This window comes from Zingiber officinale, chromosome 2B (assembly GCF_018446385.1).
Source record: "Zingiber officinale cultivar Zhangliang chromosome 2B, Zo_v1.1, whole genome shotgun sequence".
NCBI classification, from domain to species: domain Eukaryota; kingdom Viridiplantae; phylum Streptophyta; class Magnoliopsida; order Zingiberales; family Zingiberaceae; genus Zingiber; species Zingiber officinale.
This window is the reverse complement of record NC_055989.1, coordinates 105,609,585-105,622,185: the sequence shown is the minus strand read 5'-3', so window position 1 is coordinate 105,622,185 and position 12,601 is coordinate 105,609,585. Positions and strand designations below refer to the sequence as shown.

The following is a 12,601-nucleotide window of genomic DNA, read 5'->3' as shown; positions in this document are numbered from 1 at the left end:
AACTTGCTTGATTTTTCATTTGGATTGAAACTACCATACCTACTGATTATTGTTTGGATTGTATTCATGATTGTTTGTGATCTTTAAGATGATCTTAGTTAAATTCTTTTTACTATCTTCTAGGTATTGCTAGAGAATTTTCTATGGAGATGATTTTTAGTTTTCTTTACTTGCACGGGACGTTCAAGACTAAGTGTGGGGGATTTGATAACCATGATTTTACTGCATTATTTTGATTCATATATGCATGGTTTGATGTTGATTTCATAGTTTAAATCATGGTTACATCACATTTTATGCATTGTGTGTATTTTTGGACTTAATTGCAAATTACTTTATTTTTATATTATTTGATGCTAATATTTGATTCTTATTTTGTAGGCATCAAAGGATCTTGGATTTGGATCTATTTGGACTAAAATTGGGCTCAAATCGGAGTTCAAACGAGAAGATCTAGCCATTGAGCATTATGAGTCGTTCATCAAGAATAGGACAGATCCGGACCATCCGTTGAAGATCTGACCGATCGAATTTAATGGGGAGCAGATCTGAGTCATTGATGAAGATCCAGAAGTTTTGATGCAGATCTGAGTTCATCTAGCTATTGATCCAGCCCGACTTAATCTGGACCGTTTATTGAAGATCGGCAGATCTGGGCCATCTAGTGATGATCTGATCGATCCGACCTACGGGAGGGTAGATCCAGACCCTAGATCAACATCAGTACCTTCGGATCAGAATTTGGATGACTTTTCACCGTTGATTTAGCTCGGAATCATCTCAGCCGTCCGATCAGATCCAGATCTGATTTAAATAGAAGCTACAGTAGCTATAGTGCCTTCGTCGATCTCCTCACGCAGCTGCGCGTCCCGCGGCGAGCTTTTGCCGGGATTTCGATCCCTTTCCTTCTTCAATCCATTTCCCGAACTTCTACCTTGGTGGAAGACTTCTTAGAAGCTCATCCCGATCATCTGGAGCACCGGCGAGTGTTCTCTCCGGCGGAAAATCTGCTCACGACGACTTCTCTGTTTTCGCCTGATTTGGAGGTGGTCTTCCAAATCTGCACTCCGATTCCCATTAGTGACGCTTGGAGGTGGTCCGCCGGCGTTATTGAGCTTCATCCGATGCACATCTGCAATCCACGACTTCCATCCAGATTCAGAGAGCTCCGGTAGCATATTTCCAGTATTTTCGGCATTTTCTTGGGTTCGGGTTGTTTCCAGCGTGTCGGGGGTGGTCCGTCGGCACTTGTGAGCATTCCTCGAATTGATTTACAGCTTAGAATCTCCACTGAGGTCCGAAATTGGGTGGTTTCGATTTTGGTACTCTTGTGTGACGGCAAGAGTATGAAGTTTGTGAGTTGATTGTGAGAGGATTGGTTTTTATTTCATTCTAGTTCTTTTTCTTACTGTTTTATAGCTTAGACAGATTTCTTTTAATGTTCGTTATATTTTTATGCAAGTAGTTAGCATTTCTTTCCTTGTTGAAGCTTAGTTTAAGTTTTATTTGTGCTTGGTTAATTGTTTAGTGTTTAAGTGCTAAATTAGGTTTACATCTTGCTTTAGATCAGATTTATTTGAGTCTCGTAATTTCATCCTCAGTTTGATGTGTGTTGATGGATTTATCACAACGTAGTGTGACAATGCGTAATGATTTGTTCATTGGCACATAGTTATGTTTCACTCTTGCTTTAGATTAATTTCTTAATTGCTGTGTTTTTCCTCTGTTAGATTTAGATTTAAAGCTTAAACCCCTAACTCCATTTTTATATCGAAAACCCCAAAAAAATAGGAATAAAAGACAATCCTAGATTATATCATACTGTTGATTCCTCGAGAGCGATCCTGGGCTCGTTACTACTCCTCGAGCAGTCTTCCGCTCTGGCTTTCGTCCCTCGGAACCACTGCACGCTTCCTTCTCGTCCGCCGGTGTACTCTTCCGCAGCGCCTTGTCCCTCGGACGCACCGCGTGCCGTCTTTCTCGCTAGCTGCGTCTTTCACTCGACTACCTGTGCTCCTAAGCTCCTGCATACTTAGACACAAGGTTAGAAATACACAGGACCTAACTTAACTTATTGATCACACCAAAACAACCTTGGGGTTCCAACAGCATACGCATGCTGCCAGCGCCAACTACCCCGACTACGTTGATGCCTTCACGTGAGGGCTCTTCCGCAGGTCACTGACACCCCCTTTTCTCTCCCGTGTGTGAGTCATCGGCGCTGCGAGCAATCACGGGCAGATCTCATCGCAGCCTAAGGCCTCCGGGTCGCTGCCGCCCTGTACTCCCTGTTATGCTTCGCGCCATCTTCGCCCTTTTAGGTCATTGCTTCCAACAGCAACTATTGGCCGACATACGACTTTTGCCGGCCTCGCAGCATCACCGTCGTGGCCCTTCTTCACCGTAGCCCGCCTTCTCTGACACCTCTATAGCGACTGACTCCGGCACCTCTACCGTCACTGTCGCTGCTTCCGGCGCCGATCTGACCATCACTGTGTTTCGCCCTTTGCGCTACTATTATTATGGGGAGCTGTTAGTATTATCCGGCCTACGAGCCGTTAGTGTGATCGGGCCTTTGAGCCGCTAGGACATTCCGGCCTGCGTGGCGTCGTCATATGCCGGTCGTGCCGCTGTTGTATTCCGATTGTGTGCTGCCTTTTGGATCCATGCTACATCGGATTCCATGTCGTCGCCCTCAGATCCGGCTCCTCGGCTAACTCACACTCATTTGCCCTTCAGGGCTACGACGACTCGATCAACATTGCGACTAGCTTACCGATCCATCTGAGAGCGCCCTCCGGGGCCAGGGTACGTCACTGTACTCATCCTATATTTATTTCATTGTTCTACCATTATCGACTACTTATATATTCGTGGGACCCGCCTCGAACATAGGGGTACCAGAGACCGGAGCAACTCGGTCGCTGGCTACAGGTATTGTTGACCAGAGGCCCTATGATAACTTGGTCAACACAGAAGACAGCTCACCATCCGGGTCATAAAGATGCAGTCAACATTCCAACCACGTCATTTCGGTAGTTCCGTCTTCTCAGATTCTCGACAGGATCAAGAACTATTTTAATCGATTACAAAACTTTTAATCGATTAGAAAACTCTTAATCATTAGAAACTAGTGAAATTGATTAATAAAGCTTTCAATCGATTAAAAAACAAACTTTATCAATTAAAAAATAATCTTAATCAATTAAAAACCAATCTTAATTGATTAAAACTTATTCTGTACCAGGTTTAGGCGGTTAATCGATTGTCCTAATCAATTAATTTTATCAATTGATTAAGATGATCGATTCTAATAGATTTATCGTGATTTTAGCTGTTAATTGATTGACACAATTGATTAGTAGCTTTGAATCGATTGACCTGATCGATTAAAATTGATCCTGCATTCGATTCGTCGTCCCAATCGATTACCAAACCAATGGAATCGATTAGGGCCAACTGATTGATTGAGTCAATCGATTAAAGATGATTTTGTTTGCAATTTTAGGCTTGGTAATCGATTGGCCGACCAAGACAATCGATTAAGCCATCGCGATTTGACCTAAAATCAGACCAAACATGGCGGTTTTCGGTGAAGAAGTGGCGGTTCACTCGTTGTTCTTCATGTTCTTCATGAAAATGCAAAAAATTTGAAAACCCAAGTCTTTCCTAGTTTTTTTTTCTTACAGCAAATTGATGATCAAATTGCTAAAACAAAAGATCTACGAAAAACCCTAACTTTAATCCATGAAATTCGAAGAAAGAGTCGTGGCTCTGATATTAATTGAAAGTTCTTGTAAAACCTAAGTCACATAAATTCTAAGAATCGTATAAGAATTCACATATAGAAAATACAAGAACTTATGAGCATAGATCTAGTTTTAACAATTAATCATGGCACAACAACATAAAGAATAACTAAAGACAAATGAACCTGATTGAAGAGACATCCTTGTCTTTTGCGTCGTCCATAAATAAACCTTGAGGAAGAAGAAGAAGCAGAAGCAAAAAAAAAAAGGTCTTCCAAGGGACTTAGGGTTGACGTCGCCTAAAAACTCTAGGTCTAATGGGGAACCATGAATTTTGTCAAGATAATTCCCTAAATCTTTGGGGGCCAACCCTATATATAGTGGATATCTATTATGAGCTCATAGATAATAATAAATGTGGAACTATAGATTCTACACATACAAGGTCTACATCTAACAATCGAAACTCAAAAAGTCTAAGTTAGATCACATTAATGAGTTCGATTTATACTCATGCACAACTTATAATTAAGTCCATCAACTAGAGATAATAACCAACAAATAAAGCTAGTTTTATTTTACATGATATCAATTTGATTGCTAGTTTTGTTTTTTTTGTTGGTTTCTCCATAATTCAGATTGTTTCCTTGATGAGATTGTTTCTTTGTTGCCTTATTGAAGTTGAAGTCTCTCTTGATCATAAAACATGGGCATAGAAAATTATATATTAAGTCAGGGTTAGGAAGTATGGGCAATGGGGTAATGTTAGACCACTCATTAGTAGTATTTTTAAGACACATTCCTATCATTCAAAGGGTTCTCAGGTTTCCATTTACATGCTACACCATCAAAAACCAACTTGTTAGGCAAAAGCTAATATCGTTTTTTTCCTCAGTAAACAAGTTTGTTAGACCCTCTAGTGACTTCAAATTGTTGTTGATATGTAGTACTTACGCACACTACAGTTGCTTTTTACCTGTTAATTGATTTTGTTTTCTCAGTTAGAGATTATGTCCATCATAGAAAGTTTTCCAATTCTTCGCAACCAAATTGTTAAAGTTGGAGGTCCATCTGGTTCTTATCCCCAAGGACGACAGCGTGGAAATGTTATTTTCTCTTCTTCAGCACGCACGGAAACTTTATGCACTCACTTAATTGATCGAGAAGAGGTTTGAGATTAGTCATTCTATATATATTGATTTGATTAATTCCTTATGATTTAAATTTCAGGATGCATATGATAGATTATTCAACGAGGGGAGTGATTGATTTGATATTGCACCCTTCCAAGGTTTAGATCATCTTAAAAGGGTTTCACTTAGTATCAACTCTAAGAGTGCTTGGTCAACCATTTTGGATATGTTATCTGGAAGAGTTCCAGCATGGGATGATGTACAAAGCTTTATAAATTTTTATTGCATATTTATGTTCTTATATTTATGACCTTTTTTTATGATAACTAGACACAAATGTATGTTCTTATTGATATTGCTTAATGAGTTGCAAGGATTAAAATACTAAGCATGTCGGTTCTGAACCAATTGTTCTGATTACTCATCCTTTGATAATAGCAAAAGTAGTAAGCATGTCGTGTTAACTTAAGGATGAATTAACGATGTAAAAAAAATGAAAAAACAAAAATCGTCAAATCATACCTAAGTATGTATAGGGTATAAGGATCTAAACTTTAATATCTGTTGTTGTCTCCTTAGCCGTAGTAGAGTTGCAAGGATTAGAAGTTGGGGTCTGTGGATCAAGGAGGCACGTGTCTAATTATAGCCTATGACTGTATGAGCCGCTACACATGAACAGCGAACGGAATAAGGAACTTGGCAATTGAATATGGCATAAGAGGTATAGCCCTATAAAAGGTTGTCTGCTCCGCAAGCGCAAATACATGCACACATATTCAAATTCTTCTACCCTAATTGTCTCTTCCTCCAGCATTTATACTAATTTAAGTGTCGGAGGTCATGCCAAATCCAACCTCGGCAAGTACATGCACACATATTCAAATTCTTCTACTCTAATTTACTCTTCCTCCAACACTTGTGCTAACTTGAGTGTCGGAATGATTATGTCAAATCCAACCTCGGTACTCATTCTAACTTCTTGTCGAGTATTTATAGGCGTCTTGTGATCTCTCTTTATCAACGTACAATCTTCTGAACGACAGTTCCTTTTCAATAACTCACCATGCCATAATCTCATACCGGAATAATTATGATTTATTTTCCTATATTGATAACTCAAGGCTGACACTGCTAGGCTTTCACCACACAAATCACTGCCCTGTGATTGCGTAGACATCGAAGGGTCCTCCTTAGATTTACTAAACAGTCTCATTTGGGACCTCCGAAGCAAGCTGCCAGGGTCCACAAATTATATAACACGGAGCTAGCGATCAACAGTGTTGGGCGTTCTCTGCTGTGCATGGTCTCCAACTCTCCATATAGACAAATGTGGATAAGGAGTGAGTTCCGAGGAAGAGAAATCAACAGCCTTGGTTCTTGTTCCCATCTCTTTTTTCATAAAGCAAATACACCCCCACATTCTCTTTTACTTCAAGTTTATAAGCAAACTGATCGAAATTGACGATGGAGTTCAGAGTCGTGCGCAATATTCGACTTTGTAGTAGTCCTCAGTAAAGCCCGTCTCTTAGTAACCACTTCCAAGCATCTTCCTTATAAGCAGAGCTGAGAGTCATCTCAGACTAGATGCAGAAAAGATGTTCCACTATGTTTGTCTAACGCAGCAAAAATGTCATGGCACATAGTCTGGTGGGTCTTGCTTGCTGCATCTCTCAGCCAGGTAAAGTTAAAGTCGAGTACTGATGACAGAGCCAGCTGCCAGGCTAAGCACAGTAGATGAAGAGATAGACATGCATTAAAAGATAAGTAGACAAACTACTATAGGTCTTTGAACTAACCATGGCGCATGATGAACTCTGCAAAATCTCCAAGGAGAAAAAGAAAAGCTATCAGAAACATACTAAAAAGGCGCTTAAGTTACAATCACATTTCACAAGGAAATGGATAAAGTTTAGGAGCTAGAAGAAGAGTCTTAAAGTTGGAGCATGCCTCCGGTCTCCCGTCGACCTGACCGGGGGCCATCCACCATGTGCTGAGCCTCCCCACGACAATCAACCTAACTGTGAGATGGCAGCTTATTAAAGTGGAGGTAGATTGGATTAGATAAGGTAGGTTTGATTGATGGATAGATAGAAAATCTGAAGGCATCGACTCTTTAGTAAAAGAATGATAACGCTCATTTTAAACGTTTTATTATCGGCCCCTATTAGATATAAATAGGTAAATAATAAAGGATATTTTTGTTCTAGCACAGTATCCTATTGTATGGGAAGATCAAATGTTTAATAAAATATTATACATCCGTTAAATCCATTAAAAATTAATCACAAAATCTATTAGATTAACTATTCATATAATTACTAATTTTGTCAATCCGTGGAACTTAAAACACATCGATTCTTGATGCACAAACGGATTGCTTGATTAGTTGCGGATGCATGGGTTGCTTCGAACGGGGGCACGTCTCCTCGTGACCGACATAATTGAGGGCGCGACAGGATTGATTTATTGATCCCTCGATATTCATTTCTTTCATAAATGGTGGAATATTATCTAGATAGAGTTATTAACTAGGCTCAATTCAATTGGGTTAATTTCGTTCCAGAGGGTAACTAGATTGCGTTGACCATCAAAGAGATTAATCAGTCAACAACTTGTTTGAGCTATTGAATGTTGTCAAATAATGTCTCCTGTACGAAGGAAAAAATAAGAGAATCTTTAGGTAAAAATTAAAAGCTATGATCTATAATGTATAGTAGTAAATTTTAATTTAATTTAATTTAATTTAAATTATTACTCATACAATATTTTTATTAATTTAATTAAAGTTATTTTAACTTCATTAAAAATATTTAAATATTATTATCTTATTATATTTTATTAAGAATATAAACTTTTATTAACTAATTTTCATGAAGGGCAAAATTAAATTATGTATTTTTTTTCTTTTTACATTGAACATTATTTTAAACCTTATTAATAATTTTTTAATTATTTTTTATAAAAAATTTGTACTACCCTAGTTGCTTTAGTCCCAAATTTTAAAATTAACAATATTATGAACGAACGAAGAAGTTTTAAGCCAGCGATATTAAAAAATATATCTGTCTCGACTTTTGACTAAGATCAAGTGTTATATTTATTTTTATCAGTTTAATATCTTAGATAAAAAATTAAATTAATTTTTTAAAAAAGAGTTTGTAATTATGATTACACATATAATTATGATATAATGTGTGTGGACGATGATCATCAATATGATTCATAATAAAGTAAGGAGATGGGAGCCGAATTTAATGAGCAGAGATATGGTTCCAAAGATGGCTACTGTTAGGTGCCTTCCAAAGTGGATGCAAGAGTTGTAGGGCAAGTTCCAGCAGTGAGAGTAATGGATGGCAGGGCTCTTCATGCATGTCTGTATCTCCCCGCCTTACTCGCGGCTCAATCATTAAATAAAAAGTATATATATATATATAATTTTCAAAATATTACTAAAGGTAAGAGGGCAAAAGGTAAATACGATTACCAGAGTAATACACCAGGAAGAAAGGATTGCCGCAGCTTCCATGTACAAGGATTGAATGCAAAAGTTGGACATGTAACTGTGCTACGAGGCAATACAAATAAATAAAATTACTCAGTCATATGTTTCAAGCATTCTTTTGAGGGAAAAACAAGGGTACACGATTCTAGTTTACCTGACTGATTATATTCGCGAAACACGTGGGATTAGTTTGAACGGAGGATCAAGCAGTGAAAGAAAAGGTTGCGATGACTCAGCTTGCCTAAAAATCAATTAAGGATCACATGAAAGGCACCAACTTGGTCTCTCTCATTCAGAGTCACCGAGTGAGTGCACGCAGCATCCACGCCCAGACTGCAAAACTTAAATAGTTTAATCACTTAATGCTTAGATTCTTTGAGTGTCTTCTTTTTTTAAAATAAAAAAACTTCACAAAACACACGGCGATCTGTGCTTACCTAAGTACCGTCTATAAACCATGGTTACTGACTGAATTTGAGCACATTCCACCTACCCTTTTACTATTTTTCTGCTTCTGATTGAAATTTGAATCCATCCAGTTGAGGAGTAGAAGAGCAATGTTTTTGGCTGTTCTAAGATTTAGGCCATGAACTCACGTGCTGCTTGCAGGAATTTGCTAGTAGCCAACGATCAAAGTGGCAGCACCGTTTTAATGCCAAGTGTTGGCAGTCTCATTTCCTGCTTTCGTTAAGCAAGGTAAGCATCCATTAATCCAGAATGAACAGTGAAGCTGATGTGGTGCATGTAGCCGATGCGTCCAAATAATGCTAGCAGAGAGCCACCAAAATCTTTTTATTGGCATGCCCAAATCTAATAATTCACTGTGACCACCACTCCGTCCCCTTAAAAGGAAAACCAGCCTGGTTTCTGAGCTCCATCCCAATCCAACAACTGCCCCCCCCTTCTCGCCGTGAGAATGAATGCTCCCCCTGCTGGTCTTGGCCCCACTCCCTCCTCCCTCCACCACCTCCCTCTCCCTTCCATTCCATGACCACCTCCCTTTTTCTGCAGTTGTTGCTACTTTGGTCACGCATTGGACATGGACCTTGGAGGTGTAGTGAGGATGGCTGGGTTAGGAGGAGGAGGAGGAGGAGGAGTAGGTGCTTCCTCAGAGGGTGGCAGCCTTCTGTCTTGTCTCCTGACCAACTCCAGCACGGAAGCCTGCAAGCCGAAGGGGTTGCTTGGGCGTGAAGCCTTTCACAGGCTGGGGAGGGCTGCTGAGACTCCTCATGAGCACTGTGATTGGAGAGCCCTCAAGATGGCCAGGACTGCGGCAACGGTGGCAGAACCCCATTTTCTTCTCCCTGACGGGGGGCAAATGCTCAGCTTCTCGTCGACTTCCAAGCAGGATAGTTTTGTGCTCAAATGCGATGGGTCAATGCCTTCTTACTACTCTACTCCAGCAACATCTTCTCCAAAACCTTTCCTTTGGAACCCAGGTAACTTGGACCATCAGATCTCTGACCTGCTGGCCTGTTCGATCCCAGTGTTGATATTCTTCTGCCTTGTTCAGTGAAAATAAAAATGGTGTTTTTTTTTTGGCTCCTTCCTGGTGAAATTTTGCATCCCATTTCACGAAGGAAACTGAAAGAGGGAATAGAATCAAAGTGATAAAAGGGCAGATGGAAAATAATCTCAAGATGGCAAATCTAAAGCGGGAGGGAGAGAGAAAAATATACATGATTGATTTGATGTTCTTGCAGCTTGCTTGGGGTTCTTCATGCCCTCTCTGGCTTGCCGCTTCTTCTCATGTCATATCCTCGGGCTTTGGCTTGCTTGAACCGTAACATGTTCCTTATTTTTGCTGTTACAGGTCCATATTCTGGGAGCCATGACGTGAATATGAATGGAGTTTTAGCAAGAGTAAGAAGGCCCTTCACTCCATCTCAGTGGTTGGAGCTAGAACACCAGGTCTTGGTTTACAAATACATTGATGCAAGAGTACCTATACCACCAAGTCTACTCACCCCTATCAGTAGAAGCCTCAGCTCCTCTGCATTCCCTCACTTCTCACCTGGATCTTTTGGTTCAAGTGCATGTAAGGATCTCGAACTTTTCATCATCATGTTGTATATCTTGGAAGCCTTGCTCATGCCAACGATAAAGGTAGTGATCCATTTAGTTTGTTCCTTAACTTTTGCAGTGGGGTGGGGATCATTCTACTCCGGATATGCTGGAAATGCTGATCCAGAGCCTGGTAGATGCCGGCGAACTGATGGGAAAAAATGGCGGTGCTCAAGGGATGCAGTTGCCGACCAAAAGTACTGTGAACGTCATATGAACCGCGGCCGCCACCGTTCAAGAAAGCATGTGGAAGGCCAATCTGGCCATGCCGCGGAAGCAAAGCCTGCTGTTACACCTTCACAGCTAGCTACAGCAGTCTCTGGTGGTGGTGGGTCGTCCAGGGTTGCACAAACACTGAGTAGATTCACCAAGTCCACTGTTGGTGAAGCTTGCCCTGCACCATTCAACATGTATGGACAACTACTAGCTCTTGTTTGCTCTTCTTACCAATTGATTTCTTCCAGGGAGATGCATTTCTCTGAGGCTGACAAGTAGTTTCAATTCCTTGCAAAATGAATTGATTGGATTGTCATCAGCGGCCTCTTTTTGTTTACTTAATTGCTGATCAAATTGTGTGCAGGATGTCGCTGAGCAAAGAAAATGCAATTGAGAAAGGACAAGATCTTGTGAGTCTTTCTACTAAGCCAAAGTCAGTGACATCAATGGATATCACGGAACAACTCAATGCAGATTTTCAACCTGTTTCCACATGTACTCGTTTCAATTCATGTAGTTCTTTCTCTGATAACAACCTTTGCCCCACTTTGAAGCTTGAAGCCCTACATCCCCAACCCTATTCTCTTCACCACTTTATTGATGACTGGCCCAAAACCCAATCTGATCAATCAACTGTTACATGGCCTGAGATCGAAGACTTGCAATCTGAAAGAACTAAACTCTCCATGTCAATACCCATGGCTTCCTCAAAATTCTCATCCTCTGCTTCACCGAACAACAAAAATGTTACATTCTCACCCCTTAAGCTGTCCCGGGAATATGATCTTCCTCGTGAGGATTCACAGATGTCCATGTTAACTGAAGTGAACCAAAGGAAAGCAAGTTGGATACCAATCCACTGGGAAGTCTCCATGGGTGGACCACTGGGCGAGGCCCTTACAAACACCAACAGCAAGCTGAAGGATCAAAGCAAGAATTCATCATCATCACTGAACCTCATGAATGAAGGCTGGGACTTGGGCACCCAGATGGATTCCTCTCCATCGGGTGTTCTGCAAAGAACCTCATTTGGCTCCCTTAGCAGCAGCACAGGGAGTAGCCCAAGGGCAGAGAACAAAAAGACTAACCGAAGCACCGGGAGTTTGTGTGATGAATTGTTGGCCCATCCGTTGTAGGTCCTTCCGACCGTCACTTGACGGATAAGATCTCAATCTGAGCTGCAATTCTGAAAAATGAGCAGTGGAGGTAGGAAATTACAAGTGTATGCAGTGTTTACTTAAATGCACCATGGAAGTTGACAAGCCTTGAAAAACTTGATTTGGTTATGTGGTACAATTTATGTTTCCTTTCCCTTTCTACTGTGATCCTTGTCAGTGAAGAGTATTTAGATGGCTCCAAGATTTGCATTTTATTAAACTGGAGCCGGGCTAATTAGCTTGTAATATTGGTGGATCTATAATTTGACAAGTAGTGCCGTGTGAAACTTAAACCTTTATTCAAGGGATTGCAGTATTTGTAGTGTATTCAAGGGAATGCATCTTCAAAGAGGAGAGAGCAGAATCCATATTTACTAGGAACACTAAATCATGCAAAACAGTATGCTATAGAACTTGAGTATGATGGTTGAACCCAGAACTTACTACCTGTACCATTAGTTGCAAGCAGTATTGAAAGGTTCATGCACGGTGAGAATTAGTGCAAACGATGTATTCATTTTCAGTGGGACGATGCAAAAACTTGAATGCATTTAGTGGCTACAAATAGATGTCTTGCTGTTCAAATTTGAAAATGCACCTCATCTGTTGTTCGTGATACGTCTCTGTATAGTGACAGGCTCTGGCGCAAATTTGTGTTGGAGCAGTGGAGAACAGGGTGCCAAGTGTGGAGGCAATTTATGGTCCATCTGTAGAATTAAACAGTGGGCTCACCATAATTGTAGCTTCTTCTCATGCTGCGCTTCAACTTAATTGAGTAAC

The 12,601-nt window shown here is 40.4% G+C and overlaps 1 protein-coding gene across 4 annotated transcripts; it reads left to right on the top strand.

Annotated features, from left to right (window-relative positions):
* Nucleotides 1–9,207: 9,207 nt before the first annotated feature.
* On the top strand, nt 9,208–12,148 carry LOC122046657 (growth-regulating factor 6-like). 4 transcript variants are annotated; one of them, XM_042607440.1, is made up of 4 exons: nt 9,208–9,823; nt 10,198–10,422; nt 10,507–10,858; nt 11,029–12,148. In XM_042607440.1, exons 1-4 carry the CDS (start codon nt 9,424–9,426, stop codon nt 11,798–11,800), a joined length of 1,749 nt encoding a protein of 582 aa, XP_042463374.1. In that variant the 5' UTR covers nt 9,208–9,423; the 3' UTR covers nt 11,801–12,148. The 4 variants fall into 4 exon arrangements, with proteins under 4 accessions (XP_042463374.1, XP_042463375.1, XP_042463377.1 ...); XM_042607441.1 differs by having other exon boundaries at nt 9,209–9,823; nt 10,528–10,858; XM_042607443.1 differs by having other exon boundaries at nt 9,461–9,823; nt 9,965–10,422; nt 10,528–10,858.
* The last annotated feature ends 453 nt before the right edge of the window (nt 12,149–12,601 follow it).

What these genes read in the sequence shown, in the direction of transcription:
- LOC122046657 (XM_042607440.1), top strand. Translation starts at nt 9,424, where the DNA reads ATGGACCTTGGAGGTGTAGTGAGGATGGCTGGGTTAGGAGGAGGAGGA. An exon ending in ACCTTTCCTTTGGAACCCAG is followed by an intron (nt 9,824 to 10,197) that starts GTAACTTGGACC and finishes TTGCTGTTACAG; the next exon opens with GTCCATATTCTGGGAGCCAT. An exon ending in ATCTTTTGGTTCAAGTGCAT is followed by an intron (nt 10,423 to 10,506) that starts GTAAGGATCTCG and finishes TGATCCATTTAG; the next exon opens with TTTGTTCCTTAACTTTTGCA.